At 48.7% G+C, this 22,755-nt stretch overlaps 1 protein-coding gene across 2 annotated transcripts in view; it reads right to left on the minus strand.

Annotated features, from left to right (window-relative positions):
• Positions 1-22,755, minus strand: part of DMXL2 (Dmx like 2) — a 1,615,381-nt gene that overhangs the window by 710,174 nt on the left and 882,452 nt on the right. For both annotated transcript variants that reach the window (XM_069222485.1, XM_069222484.1), the window contains exon 25: positions 10,249-10,440. In XM_069222485.1, coding sequence (XP_069078586.1) covers positions 10,249-10,440 — 192 coding nt within the window. The remainder of the gene's footprint in view (positions 1-10,248; positions 10,441-22,755) is intronic.

A 22,755-nucleotide genomic window follows, 5' to 3' on the forward strand; every position in this document is an offset into this window, starting at 1 on the left:
TCAGCACAGACACACTGCTTGCCAGCTTGTGTGTGCTGATGGGGATAAAATGAGTAAGTCGACATGGCACTCCCCTCAGGGTGCCATGCCAACCTCACACTGCCTATAGGTATAGATAAGTCACCCCTCTAGCAGGCCTTACAGCCCTAAGGCAGGGTGCACTATACCATAGGTGAGGGCATAAGTGCATGACCACTATGCCCCTACAGTGTCTAAGCAAAACCTTAGACATTGTAAGTGCAGGGTAGCCATAAGAGTATATGGTCTCGGAGTCTGTCATACACGAACTCCACAGCACCATAATGGCTACACTGAAAACTGTGAAGTTTGGTATCAAACTTTCTCAGCACAATAAATGCACACTGATGCCAGTGTACATTTTATTGTAAAATACACCCCAGAGGGCATCTTAGAGATGCCCCCTGAAACCACATCCGACTACCAGTGTGGGCTGACTAGTTTTAGCAGCCTGCCACACACCAGACATGTTGCTGGCCACATGGGGAGAGTGCCTTTGTCACTCTGTGGCTAGTAACAAAGCCTGTACTGGGTGGAGGTGCTTCTCACCTCCCCCTGCAGGAACTGTAACACCTGGCGGTGAGCCTCAAAGGCTCACCCTCTTTGTTACAGCACCCCAGGGCACTCCAGCTAGTGAAGTTGCCCGCCCCCTCCGGCCACGGCACCACTTTTGGCAGCAAGGCCGGAGGAGATGATAAGAAAAACAAGGAGGAGTCACTGGCCAGTTAGGACAGCCCTTAAGGTGTCCTGAGCTGAGGTGACTCTGACTTTTAGAAATCCTACATCTTGCGGATGGAGGATTCCCCCAATAGGATTAGGGATGTGCCCCCCCCCCCCACCCTCAGGGCTAGTAGCCATTGGCTACTAACCCCCCAGACCTAAACACACCCCTTAGTCGAGTATTTAGGGGCTCCCAGAACCCAGCAAGATAGATTCCTGCAACGTAAGACGAAGAAGGACTGCTGAGCTGAAAAACCTGCAGAGAAGACGGAGACACCAACTGCTTTGGCCCCAGCTCTACCGGCCTGTCTCACCACTTCAAAAGAACTGCTCCAGCGACGCGTTCCACAGGGTCCAGCAACCTCTGAAGCCTCAGAGGACTACCCTGCATCTAAAAGGACCAAGAACTCCAGAGGACAGCGGCTCTGCTCCAAGGAAGAAGCATCTTTGCAACAAAGAAGCAACTTTGAAAGTACACACGTTTACCGCCGGAAGCGTGAGACTTTGCATTCTGCACCTGACGCCCCCGGCTCCACTTGTGGAGAACCAACGCTACAGGGAGACTCCCCGGTGTCTGCGAGCCCGTGAGTAGCCAGAGTTGAACCCCCTGAACCCCCACAGCGACGCCTGCAGAGGGAATCCAGAGGCTCCCCCTGACTGCCTGCTTCAAAGACCTGACGCCTGGTAAGGACACTGCACCCGCAGCCCCCAGGACCTGAAGGATCCGACCTCCAGTGCAGGAGCGACCCCCAGGTGGCCCTCTCCCTTGCCCAGGTGGTGGCTACCCAGAGGAGCCCCACCCCCCCTTGCCTGCATCGCTGAAGAGACCCCTTGGTCTCCCATTGAACTTCATTACAAACCCGACGCCTGTTTGCACACTGCACCCGGCCGCCCCCGTGCCGCTGAGGGTGTACTTTTTGTGCTGACTTGTGTCCCCCCCGGTGCCCTACAAAACCCCCCTGGTCTGCCCTCCGAAGACGCGGGTATTTACCTGCTGGCAGACTGGAACCGGGGCACCCCCTTCTCCATTGCGTTTGGGGCACCACTTTGACCTCTGCACCTGACCGGCCCTGAGCTGCTGGTGTGGTAACTTTGGGGTTGCCCTGAACCCCCAATGGTGGGCTACCTTGGACCCAACTTTGAACCCTGTAGGTGGTTAATCACCTGCAAAACTAACAAACACTTATCTCCCCCAGGAACTGTTGAAAATTGCACTGTGTCCAGTTTTAAAATAGCTTATTGCCATTTGTGTGAAAACCGTATATGCTATTTTGCTAATTCAAAGTTCCTAAAGTTCCTAAGTGAAATACCTTTCATTTAAAGCATTGTTTGTAAATCCTGAACCTGTGGTTCTTAAAATAAACTAAGAAAATATATTTTTCTATATAAAAACATATTGGTCTGGAATTGTCTTTGAGTGTGTGTTCCCCATTTATTGCCTGTGTGTGTACAACAAATGCGTAACTCTACCCTCTGATAAGCCTACTGCTGGACCACACTACCACAAAATAGAGCATTAGAATTATCTCTTGTTGCCACTATCTTACCTCTAAGGGGAACCCTTGGACTCCGTGCATGCTATTTCTTACTTTGATATAGTACATACAGAGCCAACTTCCTACATGGGCATTGCATCTGTCGGTTACACATAGCATTAGCTGAACGTGGCCGCTGCCCTTTTACTCATTGATTTTGAAAAGGCCTTTGACTCGGTCGATTGGGGGTTTCTCCATTTGGTACTCTGACGCGCGGGCCTCGGTCTGAGATTTTGTTGCTTGGTTCAAGCACTATACGTCAACCCTACTGCCCGGGTGCAGGTTAACGGGACCCTGTCCTCAACTCTAGAGGTCCATCGGGGTACACGGCAGGGCTGTCCTCTGTCTCCCCTTCTGTTTACCCTGGCCATTGAACCTCTGGCCCAGATGATCAGATCTGACTCAATAAATCGCGGTTGGCACTGGAGCCACTCCCAGGAAGATAGAATAGCGCTTTATGCCAACGATGTCCTGCTGTACATGGAAGAGCCCAGCATAACAGGCACACGATGCCTCAATCTGTTAAGACGCTAAGAACTGGCATCAGGACTAAAGATGAACCCTGCCAAATCAATACTAATCCCGCTTGCACACTCCCGGGACTGCTTTGATTGGCAAGATAAGATACCACTGCGCAGGCTAGGCTTCAAATACCTGGGTATCTGGGTGTCTCTGCTGCCGGAATTGACTTGGGCCAAAAACCTGACACCGTTATTGTCACGCATCAAAGCAGACCTTCAGACATGGGAGACTCTGCCGCTAAACATAATGGGTCGAATGGCTCTATATAAAATTATGATCCTGCCGAGGCACTTATACACCTTTCAAAATTTCCCTCTACTCATCCCCCGCTCCAGGTTTAGAGCTCTTGAAAGTGCCACGTGGTTGTTTCTCTGGAGAGGTGCCAGACATCGAGTGGCGGCCCAACACTGCTGACGAGGGATATATGATGGAGGCTTGGGTGCCTCGGACCCCTACCTGTACTATCTGGCCTCCCAACTAATAGTGATCCACGATTGGTTTAATGGGGGGGGGGGAGACCCAGCTTACCTGGTGGAGCTGGAACTCCTGGGATTCCCACGCCTTCTAGACATAATGTATGGGAATCGCCTACCCCAAGGAATGGGGGAGGTTACCAGGGCGTTTTTTCTGGCATGGCGTGCTGCCCTAAGATTCACCCACTGGAACGCCATTGTTACCCGTCAGACACCACTGTGGAGAGGGAAATGGCTAAGTGCGACTGCGGCATTGGAGGGATTAGTGGAATGGGATTTGGTGGGCATCTTCCTAGTGGGAGATGTGTGGTCAGGGGAAAATATGAAATCCTTCCAAGACTTGAGGGAGGACTTCCAACTAGCCCAAACACAAATCTTCAGATATCTCCAACTCAGACACGCTTTAAGAACCCACATACCAACAATAGGCTCTCTGCCAGAGTTTAACCCGCTAGAGGCCAAACTACTCATGTGAAACCTGGGTGGGAAGGGTGTCTCCCAAATCTACAAAACGCTGATCAATAAGGCTCCCGGAGATTTGAACCCCATTAGATCTAGATGGGAGTTATGGGTGGGAGCCCTAGAAGACACGGAAGGGAAAGAAGCCATGATGGCACCCAGGTCATTGGCGGTGTCGGCTAAGCTCCGCACAGTGCAATTCTATTACCTACACAGCGCATACTTATCTCCTTCTAGGCTACACCGCGCGGGCCTTCGACCCTCTGCCCAATGCCCACGATGCTTGACCGTGTCTGCCGATTTTTTCCATATGGTCTGGTCCTGTCGAGTGATACAGCCCTACTGGGGCTCAGTGCTCCACAAACTGGGGAAAGTCTTGGGTTATGAAAAACAAAGATCTGCAAAACTGGTCCTACTGGGAGTGATGGAGGACATGGGGGGGAACACGGGTTCACCGGGCTCTGGTGGCCACGGCCCTGTTGATCGCCAAGAGAGATATAGCCGCGACCTGGATCTCCCTCGAGGGCCCATCCCCCGGAAATTTGAAAGGATATGGGGGAGATGGATAGACTTGCTACCATAATAAGAGACAAAGGGCTGGATAAGTTGGCTACACCAGAACTATTGCCGTGGCCCACCCTCTGGCCTAGATCTTTATTCCTGCACTGTGATTGTTCGGATCCCATAACTGTCTTTGATATCTATTACAATGCCATATTGAAATGCAAATGCTCTCTGCTCGTTACACCTATGTTCCTTTTTTGTATCCTTTGTATTACATTTTTGCTATGTCTTCTTAAAAACAATAAAATATGTTTATCAAAAAAAAGAAAAGCTCCAAATAGTATATAGATTATGAAAATGAGAGATTAGAGACTGGGAAATTTCTAGGGGCTGAGAGACCAAGGTTTGGTGCAGAAGCTTCAAACCAATTCCTAATCAAAGACAAGTACACTGGTTGTTGTCTTGATAAAGCCAAACAGTCTTCTCTGGTTTGCTACAACCCCATAACGGCTGGAGGCCGGGGAGAGACATCAACTCCCCTTCTACGAAATAACATCCATTAAGGTTGTAGGAAGCTGGCTCTGTATGTACTATATCAAAGTGAGATATAGTGTGCACACAGTCCAGGGGTTCCCCAGAGGCTTAACAGAGGCTACAGTAGATAATACTAATGCTCTCTTTTGTGGTAGTGTGGTTGAGCAGTTAGGCTTATCAGAGGATAGTGCAAAGCTTTTATTGTACACACACAGGAAATAGACAAAGCACACACTCAATGACTTAACTCTAGACCAATGGCTTTCTTATTGCAAAAATATATTTTCTTAGTTTATTTTTAGAACCACAAGATTCAAGTTGCAGGTAAGTACCTTAGCATTTTCATATTTCACACAGGTATCAACAGTATTTTGTTTGAAATAGGTAAGTAATACAGTTTTTGAATTATTGGCAAAAAGCTGATTTAAAATGGACATAGTGCAATTTTTAAACAGTTCCAGGAGGGAAGAAAAGTTAGATCTGTTTACAGGTAAGTACAACACTTACAGTCTCAGTCTCTGGGTTTTAGAAAGTCCCCCGTTTGGGGTTCAAATTAATCCTAAACGCCCACCACCAGCAACACGGGGCCAGCCAGTTGCAGAGGTCAAAGTTGAGCAAATTTAACGTGGGGTCCTATGGAGTCGGGGGGTACTCGGAATCTGGTCAGTCAGCAGGTAAGTACACGCGACTCGGAGGGCAGACCGGGGGGTTTAGAGGAGCCCTGGAGGGGCCACAAGTAGGCACCAAACACACAACCTCAGCGGCACTGGGGCGGCCGGATGCAGGGTGCAAACAGGATGTTGGGTTTCCAATGGTCTATGAGAAGACCCCGGGGGTCACTCAGACGCTGCAGGCGAGGTTGTGAGGAGGGAGGGGGGGAAGGGGAGGTCTCTGGCACACGACTGGTTGAACAGGGAGGAGGGCCACCTGCTGAATGATGAGGCACCGGGGGTCCATTTCTCCAACGCCTGGGGGCTGTGGGTGCAGTGTGTCCTTTAGGTGTCGGATCTCTTCGTCCGGAGATTTTGGTCAGGGGGATCTTGGGATTCCCTCTGCAGAAGTCATTGTGGAGGGGTGGAGAGGTCAACCCAGGGTGGGCACTTGCTCACAATTGCAAGGGGACCCTTCCTTGCTGGGTGGACACAGGCCGTGGGCTTCGGGTACACAGGGGTCAGGACTCATGCATCAGGAGTGAGGTGGGAGTCCTTAGTTTTAAGTTTCTTCAGACAGATCCACTGTCCTCAGGAGTTCTTGGTCCTTTTGGGTGCAGGGCAGTCCTCTGGAGTTGACAGAGGTCACTGGGCCTGCTGGACGCGTTGCTGGTCTTTTTGCAGATTCTTTGAAGCAGGGGCAGGCCGGTAGGGCTGGGGCCACAGCAATCATCTACCTTCTTCTCTGCTGGGGTTATAGCTTAGCAGTCGTCCTTCTTCTTGTAGGTCGCCAGGAATCTGGTGAGCTGGGTTCAGGGAGGCCCTTAAATCCTAGATTAAAGGGCTTGAGGATAGCTACACCCTCCTTGTGCCAACTCCCTTTGGGGAGTGGGGCACATTCCTATCCATATCGGTCCCTGTCCTCCAAACTAAGATCGAGGATTCTGCAGGGAGGGGGTCACCTCAGCACTGGACACCTTGGGGGTGGTCACTCTTCCCTGTTTTCCCTAACTTTCCCGCCAGACTTACTGCCAGAGGTGGTTCTTTGACTGGGGGGGCAGGTATCTTCAGTAGCTGGAGTGCCCTGGGACACAGTTACCCGAGGCTTGAGCCTTTGAGGCTCACTGCCAGGTGTTACAGTTCCTGCAGGGGGAGGTGTGAAGCACATCCACCCAGGACAGGCTTTGTTTTTGACCACCGAGTGCAAGCAGGCTGACACAGACTGGTCAATCCTACACTAGCAGCTGGGCTAGCATACAGGGGGCATCTCTAAGATCCACCATCAGTGTGGGTTTATTGCGCTGAGAAGTTTAATACCAAACTTCCCAGTATTCAGTGAAGCCATTATGGTGCTGTCAAGTTCGTAATGACAAACTCCCAGACCATATACTTAATATGTCCACACCGCACTTACAATGTCTTAGAATGGACTTAGACACTGTAGGGGCATATTGCTCATGCAGCTATGCTCTCACCTGTGGTATAGTGCACCCTGCCTTAGGGCTGTAAGGCCTGTTAGAGGGGTGACTAACCTATGCACAGGCAGTGGTTTGTGGGCATGGCACCCTGAGGAGAGTGCCATATCGACTTAGTCTTTTTCTCCCCACCAGCACACACAAGCTGCAAGGCAGTGTGCATGTGCTGAGTGAGGGGTCTCCTAGGGTGGCATAAGACATGCTGCAGCCCCTAGAGACCTTCCATGGCCACAGGGCCCTTGATACCTGGAGTACCTTTTACAAAGGACTGTCTACCAGGGCTGTGCAAATTGTGGAAACAAAGGCCCAGTTTTAGGGAAAGAACACTGGTGCTGGGGCCTGGTTATCAGGATCCCAGCACACTTTCAAAGTTGGCATCAACACTGGGCAAACACTAGGCAAAAACTGGGGGGTAACCATGCCAACAGTGGCACTTTCCTACAAAGGTGTACTGGTGCAAGACCATTTAATAACTCTTATTGACTCTTCTTGATCAAAAGCAGTTTAGCAAGAAGCTGGAAAAGGTGACTTGGAGGTTGAATACAATGACATACTGAATTAGTGTTATGATATTGCAGTATTTCGTTTTACTCAGCCTGAAAACAACTGGCATTGTCATTGGGTTGTTTGTTGTTATAGTTACTGGTATACATATTTTATGCACTTGGATAAGATTTGAATTTTATTATTTTGAATAACAATTATAACAATATATCCTTAGTGCTTATTCTTGGGTGTGTCTATTCATGATGAAAAAGGGCTAAGAACGATCTATCAAAAAGTATTCCTTTGAGTCTCACATAATCAACTGCTACCGAAAACACATCGTCTCCATTTAAAGTACAGGTAGTTTGTGGGGTTATAGTCCCCTGAGTTGTCTGGCTTAGGATTGATATATTGACTAAGTCCTTGATACGAAAGGATCTGGTTAGGGGGAAGGGCACCCAACCTAGGCCGTATTCCAGATAACTCAAGAAAAAGTAGCAGGAATCTCCAGATCTGTGTCAGTAGACTTAGAAAAGAAGGAAGTGACGCAAGGGTGGTGCCTGTATGCAGCTCCATTTGCATAAACGATAGCTGATCACATCTGGCGGCCGAACAAGGCCACTGCAGAGCCCGAGGGAGACAGCTTCCAGCACAAGAGACCATTGTAGAAAAAATTCTGGATCCAGTCTGCTGCCAGGCAGATTCAGAAGATGAGCAATGTGTGATCAGAATTATCCATCAGAATGATCCGTTTTACAGAGCCAAGAAGGAATAGCATAAGACTATATCAATATCATCAGCCCTCAATCAATACTGCATTAGCACCTGCGACATCTGTGGGGTCTGCATGCCAAATCAGACATGTCAAGTTTGGTATCATTCTGTTAAACATTTTTACACAATCACTCACAGAAATATTCAATCCCAATTTGAAGTAGAAGCACACCTTGTCAGAACCTCACTATAATTTATCTCCATTTAATTTGTATACAACGTTCCAACACTGGGGCAGGGATATTCATGAGCTCAGCAGGATAATCAAAAGATACATTTTTCATGCAAGAGTATTTTGCAATATGCAGGACACAGAATGCAGTTTCATAATCCTAGTATGAGTAGGGGTATGCAAGCCAGAATTATGCCCTTATTTTTTTGTTGTGTGATACCAAGTCTCACACTAGATGGAAACCTTTGCTGCCTCTCAGCCATCAATAACGGCCTGGTCAGTATGGCTCGGGCTTCTTCTGAGACCATGGGCAGCACTTATGGGACTGTGCCCCACAAGGTGTGGAACTATTAACCCAATAGGCATGCGGTGTTCACAAACCACAATACTAGGCTGGCAGCAGAGAAGGGTTTTTTTCCAAAGGTTTCCAGCCTCTTGGATTCCCTATCTAGAGGAGATGTGGGGAAAGCAATTGGATTAAGTTTAGTAGTCGAGGACTGCACCAACAGGCTTTTGGGAGTTGGATGAGGAAAGCAGGAACCTCAGGAGTAGGGTGCTAGTGACAGGCAATCATTCTGTGCACTCGAACCCCTGTGCAGGGCTTGGCCTAAGTCCCCCGGAGAGTGTCCGCGACAGTTTCATTGACAGGAATAAGAGGCTTTGAAAGAGATAGTCCTGGATAAAACATCCCTGTTAGGACACTGGTCCTCAGGTGGATGGAGGGAAGCTGTAGACCAGGGACCTTTGCTGCCCTCCTCATCACAATAGTGAAGAATGCGACTTCCTCCATGACAAGTCCTGGAGGCAAGACCAGGCCAGCATCTGGAGACATTTCCAGTCCAGTGGACTCTCCTAGCCTCAGGATTGGTCTGGATTCGGAGGTGGAGCCAGAGGGTCCAGCTGCAGTACCACCAAGGAGCCTGCTTCCAATGCCAGCTGTGCAGTCTCAATACATGGGGCCCAAAGGCATGCTAGAGGGAGCCAGGGGCCCACAAATTGAATGCATGGTCACAAAAAACTCCTAAAGATGGGCAGCGGTCGCTCCAGCTCCAGAGAAATGAGGGATGTGTGGAGTGGATCCAACCTTTGGCTCTGCAGGAGGAGTGCGGAAGCGGAGCCTAGAAGCATAATGTCAAGGGGAATAACACAAAGTACACTTGGATTTCTTCTCGTGTGTCTTTGACTTACTCGACTTTGATGATGATGACTTGGACTTCGAAGACGACCGATCATGAGACCAATTCTTTAACCAGTCTTAGATTTTTCTCGGGATCAGGACTGGGAACAACGAGGTGCCTGTTTTTTGCCGTGCTGCTAGGAGCTTCATGTTGCACTTCTGGAATGCCTTTGGGTGCATCTACCGATAGTCGATACAGCGCTGGAGTCACAGACTGACCCCAGACACCACAGGTGTACTAAGTGGGAATCAGTATCAGACATCTGTCTGTAACATTCCCCACAAGGCTTACAAACCCGTGGGTCTGTTAGGGGACATGTCCCTAGCACACTGGGAAAAAGCTGCTCAAAAAGAGTCAATAAATAAGTCGAAAAACATGGTTGAAAGTGAACAAGTTAATTCTCCAGATCTGCACTGCTGGTGCAGAAAGAAAGGAACTGCTGTTAGGACGCCTGGGAGTCGCTTTCCCAAATCACAAAAAGGGTTGCAAATCTTGGAACTTTTATATTCGCAGGGTTTGAAATAGCAAAATGGCTCTGTACATAAGGCCATAGCTTGACATTGTTTGATGCAAATGTTACTTTCTTTTCGTTCTCCATTTCGATCCTTGGCCAAAAAGTGCAGTCATTATTGCATCAGAGATCACATAATATGTTGCACTGAACCTAAAAACGTTTACATTTTGAAATGCAATTGTAATAATTATAACAACATAATTACCATAATTTACATCAAGTTCGGTGGCTTACCTTTACATCTCTGCTTTCAGGATGAGGCGGTGATTTCATTTGCATTATAGTGTAAAGAATATCGTGTATATGATTATTTAAATACAGAACAGGATTGGCTATGACAGTTTTGGTTGCTGCTATACTTGCTGAAAGCAAAGGTAGTGTTGTTGGCAACGGAAGTGGAGACTGCAGTTGCTTAACAGTAGTTTCCTGTGAAGGAAAAAAAACAAGGTCAGTAAACGTTAACTTACCTGCACTCCTCCAAGTTCAAAAGTATTAACACAGCAAGCTATGCACGTGTTCAATACTTGCTAAAACATAACCTACGTCTCTTTTCATAATAGTACCACATCTCAGATAGGTGACATTTGACCCTCGGATTATAGGCTTACTATTTTAGTATTAATACTAACGCTGAACAGAGTCGCCACATCCAGTTGCGAGTGAGAGAAGAGTAAGAATATTCAGCGCAATAGGTCCTTACTGCACAAAAACACTAAATGAATGTGTGATCTCAGCACGGGTCTAGGACAATTAGCCACGTGCCAGCATAATCAACACAAACACTAGGTATCTTCTAATTTTGGAGAACCTGTACAGTCTAAAATCCGTCCCCTGCAACTAGTACCGCTGGGCATTCCTATGAAACTTTTGTTCTATTCATGCAATCACAAAAACAACAAAGACTAGATTGAAAGACCTAATTAGGTCACAGGACACTCTCTGCAGCTATAAACTGCCTTCTGAAGCCTCTTTAACTCGCCAAGTACCTTGGTCGAGCAGTCAAGGCCTAGCTCAGTGTCAAAGTGAAGTAAAGGAACAAGTACAACGTAGTTATAGTGGGAATAAAGACGGAGATATCCAAGGAGAGTTTTTTTTTTAATGCTTTACATAATAGTGGTTGGTTGCAGGCTATACATTACAACAACATCACATTTTTATAATCAATGTAGAATACTTTAGTCAATGGTAAAGCTGAAGAACAAGTTACTTACCTTCGGTAACGAGGTATCTGGTAGAGACTATCTAGCTGCAGATTCCTTACCTTAGAATTCCCTGGTGTCAGCTTCGAATCTGGAGTTTTTTCTAAGCAGTACCCTGCGCTCGCGCTGTCAGGCGGCGTCATTCGGATCCGCATGCGTCGTTGGAGCCGTCTATGACGTCACGTTTGTCTATATAGATGCCGTCGCGGCACGCGTACGTCGGTTCTTTACTACAACCTCCCACGCCAGAAGCGCAGAGTCATGAAAGAACCAACAATTATGGATTTTACCACTTTGACTGTTTGTAGTAAAAATTCTTTCATGCCTTTAAGAAAGGCAAAAAATGCCAAAATCATATATATACATATATATATATATATATATATATATATATATATATATATATATATATATATATATGTATATAAAATATCCGCAGAGCGGGGAGGCTTGGGTGGGTGTAAGGAATCTGCAGCTAGATAGAGTCTCTACCAGATACCTCGTTACCGAAGGTAAGTAACTTGTTCATCTGATAGAGACTTCTAGCTGCAGCTTCCTTACCTTAGAATAGATACCCAAGCTATAACCCCTGGCGGTGGGTCTGAAGGAGATTTTTACACTAGGAAGTCCTGCAAAACAGAGCGGCCAAAATGCCCCTCTCTTCTCACCTGGCTATCCAGGCAGTAGTGTTTTGCAAACGTGTAAAAAGAAGCCCACGTTGCAGCCTGACAGATGTCCACCACCGGTACGCCACGTGCTAACGCAGTGGTACCAGCTTTCCCCCAGTAGAATGAGCTTTGAAGCCCTCAGGAGGCTGCTTCTTTGCCAAAGCATAGCAGATCTTTAAACAGAGAACGACCCAGCCCGAAACGGATCGTTTCTGCACCGCCCGACCCTTCTTTGCACCAACGTACCCCACAAAAAGTTGGTCGTCCACCCGGAACTCTTTAGTGCTGTCAAGGTAGAAAGATAACGCTCTTTTTGGGTCCAGCCGATGGAGACGCTCCTGTTCCTTAGAGGGATGCGGTGGTGCAAAGAAGGTGGACAGGGTGATATTCTGACCCAGATGGAAAGGGGTCACCACCTTGGGGAGGAAGGAGGCACGAGTTCTTAACACTACCTTTTCAGGATATATCATGAGATAAGGTGGCTTTGAAGATAAAGCCTGCAGCTCACTCACTCTCCTGGCAGATGTAATTGCCACCAAAAAGGGTGTTTTAATAGTGAGCAGCCGGAGGGGACAGTTATGCGAGGGCTCGAAGGGAGCACACATAAGGAAGGTAAGAACCAAATTAAGATCCCACTGGGGCATAACGAAAGGCACAGGCGGGAATAGATGCACAAGCCCTTTCAAAAACCTCTGTACTATAGGTGATTTAAACAGAGCTGGTTGATCGGGCAACTGAAGAAAAGCCGATAAGGCTGCAAGATAGCCCTTGAGAGTCCACAAGGAGGAACCCTGCTGGGCAATAGACAATATAAACAAAAGGATGTTAGACAGAGAAGAAGAAAGAGGATCAATAGACCTCTCTGTACAATATGAAACAAAGCGTTTCCAACGGCAGGAGTAGATCGACTTAGTAGAGGGACGCCTGGCTGCCAGAATGACGTCACAGACTTTGGGAGGGAGGTAATAAACTATCAACTGTCGCCACTCAATCTCCACACATGAAGGCGCAGAGTTGACAGGTTTGGGTGGAGAACCTTCCCCTGCTGCTGCGAAAGAAGATTCTCCCGAAGAGGCAGCCTGATTGGAGGACCGATGCTCATTTTGAGAAGCTCTGGATACCAAACTCTACGTACCCAATCTGGAGCCACAAGGATTACTTGGGCCCGGTCGTTCTTGATTTTCTTGACAACTCTGGGCAGAAGTGGTATAGGTGGAAAAGCGTATAGGAGGCCTGAACTCCACTCACGACGAAAAGCGTCGCCTAGCGATAGCCCCCTTGGAAACTCCAATGCGCAAAACTGCTGACATTGCGCGTTCTCTACGGAGGCGAACAGATCTCACCAAGGCTCACCCCACTGCTGAAAGAGTCCTTGTGCCAACTCCGGATTGAGACACCATTCGTGATCCTCTAAGCATTTTTGGCTGAGCTCGTCTGCCCTGGCGTTCAGAGAACCTGCCAGGTGTTGAACCACCAGGGTCATGCCCTGCTGTTCCAGCCATGTCCAGAGACGTAAAGCCTCTTGACCAAGGGTCCACGACCCCACACCGCCCTGCTTGTTGCAGTATCACATTGCAGTAGTGTTGCCTGTGAACACCTGCACCACCTTCCCTTTCACAACAGGAAGAAATGCTTTAAAGCTAACCGGATCACCCGAAGCTCCAGCAAGTTGATGGGGAGCCCGGATTCTGCCGGAGACCAGTGACCTCTGATCTCCACCTCCCCCAGATGGCCGCCCCATCCCAGAAGTGACGCATCTGTCACTACTGGTAGATCTGGTTGGGGAAGGGAGAGGAGTCTGCCTTTGACCCAATCGCAGTTCACTAACCACCACTGCAGAATCTTTTGCAGTCCCCTCCGAGATCTGAACCACGTCGGTAAGATTTCCCTGATGCTGTGCCCATTGGAACTTCAGGTCCCACTGCAGAGCCCTCATGCGCCATCTGGCATGCTTGACCAATAGGATGCAGGAAGCCATGAGTCCCAACAGCCTCAGTCTGTCTCACCGAAATCCAGGACAGAGGCCGAAACATCGGTATCATAACCTGAATATTTTGGACCCGCTGTTCGGGAGGATAAACCCAATACTGCACTGTGTCCAGAACAGCTCTGATGAAAGTGAGCTTCTGAGAGGGAGTCAGGTGTGACTTCTGCACATTTATAGTGAACCCCAGAGAATGCAAGAGGTCCGCTGTCATCTGGAGGTGGGTGACAAGAGCCTGTGGTGTAGAAGCCTTCAACAGCCAATCGTCCAGGTAGGGGAAGATTGAAATCCATGACCTGTGCAGATGAAAAGCCACCACCGCCATCACCTTTGTGAACACCCGAGGGGCACTGGTGAGACCGAAAGGAAGCACGGTAAACTGAAAGTGCTCGTGGCCTACCTTGAACCGCAGGTAACGCCTGTGGGCTGGCAGGATAGGAATGTGGAAATACGCATCCTGCAAATCCAACGCTACCATCCAGTCTCCTTGGTCTAGGGCAGACAAAACCTGAGCAATTGAATTTCTCCTTCTTGAGGAAGAGATTGACGTCCCTTAAATCCAAGATAGGGCGAAGGCCTTTGTTCTTTTTGGGAATCAGAAAGTAGCGGGAATAACAACCACTGCCTACTTCTGATATCGGGACTCTTTCTATGGCTCCCTTGGCCAAGAGAGCCGTAACTTCCTTGCGGAGCAAAGACAGATGGTCCTCCATCAGCCATTCCTTTGTCGGAGGGATAGAAGGAGGGAAAGACTGGAAGGGAGTAGCCCTTCTGTTTGATCTGCAGGACCCACTTGTCCGTGGTGATGCAAAGCCAGTGAGGGAGATGAAAACGAATCCTCCCTCCAACTGGACAGACATGATCCCGCAGAACCATACTAGGCGGGCTTGGGCGCAGCGGAGGGGGGCTGTGTGGCGGTCGACCTCAGGCCAGACCCTCTGGTTCTGATGGTACCACGACCACGTCCTCTTCTGGGATGCTGTGAAGTCTGAGGACGGTGACTAAACTGTGGCTGGCGTGGTACCACGCCCCTTCTGAAGCCTCAAAAGGGGCGAAAGACAGACTGCTGTTGTGCTGGCGCTGAAAGGCCCAAGGATCTGGCCGTGGCTCGAGAATCCTTGAACCTCTCAAGCGCGGAGTCTGCCTTTTCGCCAAAAAGGCGAGAGCCATCAAAAGGCATGTCCATCAAGCTGGACTGGACATCCCCTGAGAAGCCAGTAGAACGTAGCCAGGCGTGGCGACGCAGGGCCACTGATGATGAAATCGATCTGCCCAGCGAGTCGGTTGTGTCCAAACCACACTGGATCGTAAACTTGGCTGCATCTCTCCCATCCTTGACAGCCTGGGTGAGAGTGTCCTGTACGCCCTCCGGGACCTGGGGCAGCACCTGTGCCACTGTATCCCATAAAGTATGGGAATAACGGCCCAATAGGCAAGACGTGTTTACGGACCTCAATGCCAGGCTGGTGGAAGAAAACATCTTCTTCCCAGGCTTATCCAGCCTCTTGGATTCCCTATCCGGGGGAGCGGAAGGGAAGGCACCACGGGAAGTAGAGGCTTGGACAACCAAGCTCTCAGGAGTGGGGTGTTGTGTCAGGAAACTAGGGCCGCTCGGAGCGGGCCTATGGCGGCGGCCGACCGTCCTATTCACAGGAGCCCCTGTGCTGGGTTTGGACCAAGTACCCAGAAGGACGTCTGTAAGAGCCTCATTGAAGGGCAACATCACCTCCTCCTGCTGCGGAGTCACGCTGACTGAAGACGAATGTCAGGCCACAAGAAGTTTAAGGGATCTCTCCCTCAAGGCCTTCGGCGCCATGGCCCGACAGGCGGAGCACGAGATAGAATCGTGGTCCTTCTCCAGGCACCAAAGACAAACACGGTGCGGATCCGTCACCGACATGGTGCGATGACACGCACCACACAGCTTGAATCCTGTCTTTCTCAAAGACATGACCCCAAACAGTCAAAAAAGCGCCGACAATCCGTCGAAGCAGGGTAGCTCTTTCCGGAACTGTGCTTAACCGGCACGGAAGGAAAAGAACTGACGTACGCGCACCGAGACGGCATCTATATAGACAACCGTGACATCATAGACAGCTCCAACGACGTTGAAGTCGCACACAGAGCTGGTCGACGCACGCAGATACGAACGACGCTGCCTGACGACGTGCGCGCAGGGTACTGCTCAGAAAAAACTCTGGATTCAAAGCTGACGCCAGGGAATTCTAAGGTAAGGAAGCTGCAGCTAGAAGTCTCTATCAGATCCGTGCGTTATTGGGCTAAAAGTCTGAAAGTCTCAAAGTCACGCAGTAATGGCTCCAAGTAACACAACACTACATCTGCTGCAATCTAGCCTGTCTACAACCGTTTCCATAAACCCTCCCAACCCCCACCTCAATGTAACCGTAGGCAATAGGCGCGGGATTACTTAACGCTCAAATTTCTTTCTATTGTTTCCCTCCTGTAGGAAGCTTGCTCTGTATATACTATGTCAAAATGAGTGTGCACAGAGTCCAGGGGCTCCCCAAGAGGCTTCACAGAGGCAATAATAGATAATACTAATGCTCTATTTGTGGTAGTGTGGTCCAGCAGTTAGGCTTATCAGAGAGTAGTGTTAAGCATTTGTTGTACACACACAAGCAATAAGTGAAAACACACACACAATGATTTAACTCCAGACCAATAGGTTTTTATATAGAAAAAATATTATTTTGTTAATTTACTTTTAGAACCACAAGATTCATTTAGCAGGTAAGAACATTAAATGAAAGGTACTTTGCATTTTAATAGTTAGGACTTTGAATCAAATCAATATTGTACACAGTATTCATTAAAATGGCAAAAACCTATTTTAAAAGTGGACACACTGCAATTTTCAACAGTTCCTGGGGGAGGTAAATACAGTACAGTTTCAGAGGTAAGTACCACACTTATGGGTTCAGTCTCTGGGGCACAGGTAGCCCACCGTCAGGGGTTCAAGGCAACCCCAAACACCCAGCACCAGCAACACAGGACCGGTCAGGTGCAGAGGTCAAACAGGAGTCAAAATAACGTGGGTGTCTATGGAGACAGAGCATACTCCGGTTCCAGTCTGCTTGCAGGTAAGTACCCGCTTTGTCGGAGGGCAGACCAGGGGGGTTTGGAGGACTACTGGAGGGGCCCCAAGTAGGCACAAAAACCACACCCTCAGAGGCACGGGCGGTAGGGTGCAGTTTGCCAACAGGGCATTGGGTTCTCAATAGAACTCTATGGAGGGACCCGGGGGTCATTAAGGCGCTGCAGGCAGGGCAATTGAAGGCCGCTCGGGCAAGCCACCGACTGTGCAAGGGTGAGGGCCGCCTGCTGGTCGTTGCTGCACCGGTGGTCATTTTCTCACAGGCCTGGGGCCTGCAGGTGCAGTGCTTCTCCAGGTGTCAGATATCTTCGTCCCAGGCAGTCGCTGTCAGGGTGTCCTCAGGATTCCTTCTGAAGGAGTCATTGTGGGGGTGCAGAGGGGTCAGCCCAGGGTGGACACGTCATCAGAGTCACCTGGGGGTCCTTTCTGGATAGTTGGTTTCTCTGGACCTGGGCCCGGAGCGTCGGGTGCAGAGTAGTGGGGACTCACGCTTCTGGAGTGAGGTGGAAGTCCCTTTAAGGATGGATGTCTTTTCTTCTAGTTCGGCAGAGCCGCTGCCCACAGGAGTTCTTGGTCTTCGGTGATGCAGGCAGTCCCCTGGAGAGTTTTCAGGGGTCACTGGTCCTGCAGAACACGTCACTGTTCGTTTGCATAGTCTTTGAAGCAGGAGCCATGCTGGTAGGGTTTGGGGCCAAGTCAGTTGTCGACTCCTTCTGTTCTCTGTGAGGGTTTCAGCTCAGCAGTCCTCCGTCTTGTGAGGTTGTCAGGAATCTGAAGAGCTGGGTTCAGGGTCACCCCTTAATACTAAATTTAGGGGTGTCTTAGGGTTAGAGGGCAGTAGCCAATGGCTACTGTCCCTGAGGGTGGCTACACCCTCCTTGTGCCCACTGCCTCTGGGGAGGGGAGCACAACCCTATCCCTATTAGTGCCCCAAAGCAAGATGGAGGATTTCTCAAGGAGGGGGTCACTTCAGCTCTGGTCACCTTAGGGGTGGACCTCGCCAGGGGGATGATGACTCCTTGTTTTTCTCCTTATCCCTCCGGACTTGCCGCCAAAAGTGGGGGCTCATCCGGGGGGCGGGCATCTCCACTAGCTGGAGTGCCCTGGGGCATTGTAACACCAGGCTTGAGCCTTTGAGGCTCACCGCCAGGTGTTACAGTTCCAAGGGGGGGAAGTGTGAAGCACCTCCACCCATGACAGGCTTTGTTTCTGACCACAGAGTGCACAAAGGAACTCGGAAAATAGTCTGGAAGTGGCAGGCTGGCACAGACTGGTCAGACTTGCACTAGCAGTGGGGCTAATATACAGGGGGCATCTCTAAAATGCCCTCTGTGTGCATTTTGCAATAAATCCCACACTGGCATCAGTGTGGGTTTATTGTGCTGAGAAGTTGGATACCAAACTTCCCAGTATTCAGTGTAGCCATTATGGTGCTGTGGAGTTCGTAATGACAAACCCCCAGACCATATACTCAGTATAGCTACCCTGCACTTACAATGTCTAAGAAATGACAGACACTGTAGGGGCACAGTGCTCATGCAGCTATGCCCTCACCTGTGGTACAGTGCACCCTGCCTTAGGGCTGTAAGGCCTGCTAGAGGGGTGACTTACCTATGCCACAAGCAGTGGTTTGTGGGCATGGCACTCTTAGGGGAGTGCCATGTCTACTTTGTCTTTTCTCCCCACCAGCACACACAAACTGTGAGGCAGTGTGCATGTACTGAGCGAGGGGTCCCTGAGGGTGGCATAATACATGCTGCAGCCCTTAGGGACCTTGCCTGGCCACTGGGCCTTTGGTATCAGGGGTACCTTTTACAAGGGACCTAACTATGTGCCAGGGTTATGCCAATTGTGGAAAAAAAGGTACAGTTTTAGGGAAAGAACACTGGTGCTGGGTCCTGGTTAGCAGGGTCCCAGGACACTCCCAATCAAACCTGGCATCAACACTTAGGCAAAAGGTGAGGGGTGACCATGCTAACAGTGGCATTTTTCTACACCTCCCAACACATGTCACTCCCAGTGGTTCATGGGTGTCAGTTCGCAGCGCCACTGTGTTATGTCCGTCCTGACCCAGGACCACCCAGTGGCAAACGTTACAGCTCCTTCCTTTCCGTCCTTGTAAAAGCCACCGAATGGATGCCCAGTCGCCTGTGATTGGTCGACGTTGCAGACCTTTTCCCTCCCTTAATGCAGAATCCTCCTCCAGTGCTCAACCTCTTTCTTCCACCTCCAGTGGGATGGTATCCCAAGGGCTATTCAATGCATGGCTAGGGTGTGCCTGGCTAATATGTGTTAAGCTCAAGAATCTAGCTCCCACTCTTGTCAGCTTCGGAGTGGGAGGCAGTCTCAAGAGACATACTTCCATTCACCAAAGTTCTGTCCGAAGGCACACCAATTGCCAGGGAGTATGGTAGTGAGTGACCTGAATACATATTTCTCCAAGCAACGCAACATCATTCAGAGTAGCTTCAGAAGTGGACCCCAAGTGGAGCACTCCCCCAAGAGGAGGGGTATCAGTGTTCACCCTTCAAGGGGTGTACCGTACGGTCCCAGTTCTTCCCTATAATGGCCAGCAAAACATAGGGCCAGCCACTGCACCTGCCCCACAATATGGTAAACTCCCAGCTCCCCCTGCCTGGTCCTACTCTGAAACATGCATAACGATGTGGTACATCTGCCTCATCCCACATCCACATTAACTTGTGCACCAAAGGACCTGGGTATCCACAGTGGGAGGTTCACAAAAAAGTAGAGAACCTTGGGTAAGCTGATCATTTTAGTGAGAGCTACTTGTGCCATTAGCAGAAAGGTACACTACCTCTCAAAGAGCAAAGCACTCCATTTAAGTTACCCTCCAGACTATCGATGTGGAAAATTTTAACCCAGAGGTACTGGAACTCCTGGGTTCCCAAGGAATGCCACAGTCCCAGATCGCTCATGGGATGTCTACTCAGCCTTCGCTCACCAGGAAGGTGTTGTATACCTATTTTAGCCATATTTCAAACACTTTATTTTAGCAAACTAGGCCTGCGGTCAGGCACTTTAGCCCAGTTATATTTTATTCAGTATTGCTTTATTTTTCTAGCAATAGTCACTTTTTGCAGTGTTGTTTTGTTTTCTCTATCTTCTTGTTCTTTCACGTAGAAAATCATTACTTTCTTAGCAGGACATTCATTTTGCTTTGTGCTTTCCTCAAGGCTGCAGTCAGATGGGGTTGCTGGCAAAAGTGGTACGCTGTGTCAGAGAAACACACATACCCCTAACATGGGAGCCTTTCTTAGAATGTCAACTGTTTGAGTATAAAAACACTCCTTTGTCCCATACACGTTAGAGGGAGATTCCAGCCAGGTGACCACAACTGCATGCTGATTGCTCGCTACTGCTTGCTCCTTAGACTGCCCAACACCTGGTCTATATGGGGACAGTGTCTCTCTAGACTAAGGGCTTCCTTAGTCAGGTACGAGGGATGATGTCTTCCCAGGGGGTAAACCTGAAGGGCGGATAGAGTTTATTATGCTGTGCTCTAACATATCTTGAATAGGAGAAATATAAATCACTCCTAGTGACAGTATGGCGGAACCGTTTTTGTGTTTCACTTCTTGTCCTTCTTGTCACAATCTTGCTTTTATTGTGCTTTATCATCCTAGTTATTGCAATACATGCCATTTTGTCTAAGATGAAGTTACTTCAATAAACCCTTATTGAACTATATTCTGCCTCTGTTTGTCTTTGCCTGTGTGAGACTAATGCAACTGAGAGAAAGGGACAAGATCTGATGGACCACGATTCCCCTGAGAAGTCTTTCTTGTCATGCGCCCGCTTGCCACAATCATCCCTGCACTTGCGTAGAGATGAGGAGCAGCTAGCTAGCCAGAAAACCTGGATTAGGCCGACAGGTGTCACATGGTGTGAAACTGAACTTAGTACCTCACAATCTACACGATTCTGCCACCCAAATCCAGTAGCCTCATTAGGATAATGAGAACCTACGCAACATGGTGCCGATGAATTTTGGTTAGGCACTAATTTTCGGATCCTCCTAAATAGCTCAGTCTCACTAAAGGCTAAAGACACCTTTATACTATATACAGAGACGTCCGTGGTATTGAGGATTTCCTCCTCAGCATAGTAGGTTTTACCTATCTAATGCTGTAGGGTGTTCAAGCTTGAACCTTAAAAGGATGAATCCCCATTTGGTGTCCTTGTCGCTGAACAAACACCTTTTAACATTAACATGGTGAACTCACAACAGGCAGTAATTGCAGTAAACATGTGACAGCCCCTAACTGCACACTTATTGGCAAATGGCCTAACGACCTAGGGAGGTCAAGTAACATTTTTGTTGAGGCTCATCCAGCCTCCAAAATAGAAACATTTTATTATTGAGTCACTTTTCCAGTAGTTGATGGGAACACAAATACAATTGATCACTGTACACCTGTGAACATCCCTGCACAATACAGAGCTTACACACATATTAAGAAATACCATTATCTTATCAAGACCATAATATTTGGCTTGATGGCGTCTTACCACATACTGTATTACAGAATAGGATAGGTCCTCTGAGCAATGATGGCCTGACCTGGCATTTATTGCCCACATACACACTGCACCCAGATGCAGCAACCTTCGCGGTAGTTGAGGTTCACCACTTCTGTATAGAGCTCATTGGAATATACAGACTGTTAGTACAGTTTGTAATGCAAACATTAAATACTAACCCAGCCCTTGCTGCCCCAGCACACCCACATGCAGTTACACCAGGCATTAACCCTGTAACTGTACATTCGATCATGGGTAAAACACCCGACAAGCGGGAGGAAATTCTGTTTTGGTTAGCTCAAAAACATAAATGTGCTGGAAGCAATCTCTCCCCCTTTCCCCCACCCCCCCCATGGGTCCTCGGGATCAACAGAATCCTCACTAAGTGCTTGCCATTTGGGATGGTTCCCACTTTAGATAATTGCAACACATGGGGCACAGTAATTGCCACGCTCTATACTACAGCACACGGTACACTAACACTTGCCACCTTTCTGGAGGTGTTAAAACAAATTCAAGTGAATACGGGGCTGCCCCGGCCCTGGATTTGGGGGATGCAATTAATGGGCAATTTTCCCACTGTGTCATCAATCATATTAAGTAACCTTAAAGTAGAAGCAGTCGCACTAGCAGTGTGCATGCAACTCTGGGACGTTCCTGTACAGGATCAAGAGCATGAGCTGCCAAAGATTATCGCTGAGACCTACTCAAGCTTTGGTCGAGATAGTCTCGGGGCCAGGCCCATTAAACCACAATTACAAGGTAGGTCTCATAAATATTCTAATAAGCAAGCACCTGAAGGTTCTAGAAAGTGCTGGTATAAAAAACAACAAACACATAAAAAAGAAAGGGGAGAATCTCCGCATTCGGAGACCCCTCAAAATAGATATAATAAAATAGATAAAAAACGCCTGACAGATATCAGTATACTGATACACGCCAATCTCGTCCCTTTCAGGACGGTGAGAGCAGCAAACAGAATACGTGAAACTGAGAAAGGACTCACAACACTCATCTGAAGTTTCTGTTAAGAAAGAAGAGAAACTTCCCCAACAAAAAACCCAGTTCAAAAAGAAAAAGGTGGCAGCAGTTGCAATACGACATGTCACTCAGTAATAGAGCTTTACTGAAGAACAGGAAGTGAGCACTGGCACTGCTAGACAGTGCAACAGAGCTCACAATAGTTTTATGGGATCGTCAAGAGCATCTGGAGGTGAAAGCAACTGATGA

Source organism: Pleurodeles waltl, chromosome 3_1 (assembly GCF_031143425.1).
Source record: "Pleurodeles waltl isolate 20211129_DDA chromosome 3_1, aPleWal1.hap1.20221129, whole genome shotgun sequence".
NCBI classification, from domain to species: Eukaryota; Metazoa; Chordata; class Amphibia; order Caudata; family Salamandridae; genus Pleurodeles; species Pleurodeles waltl.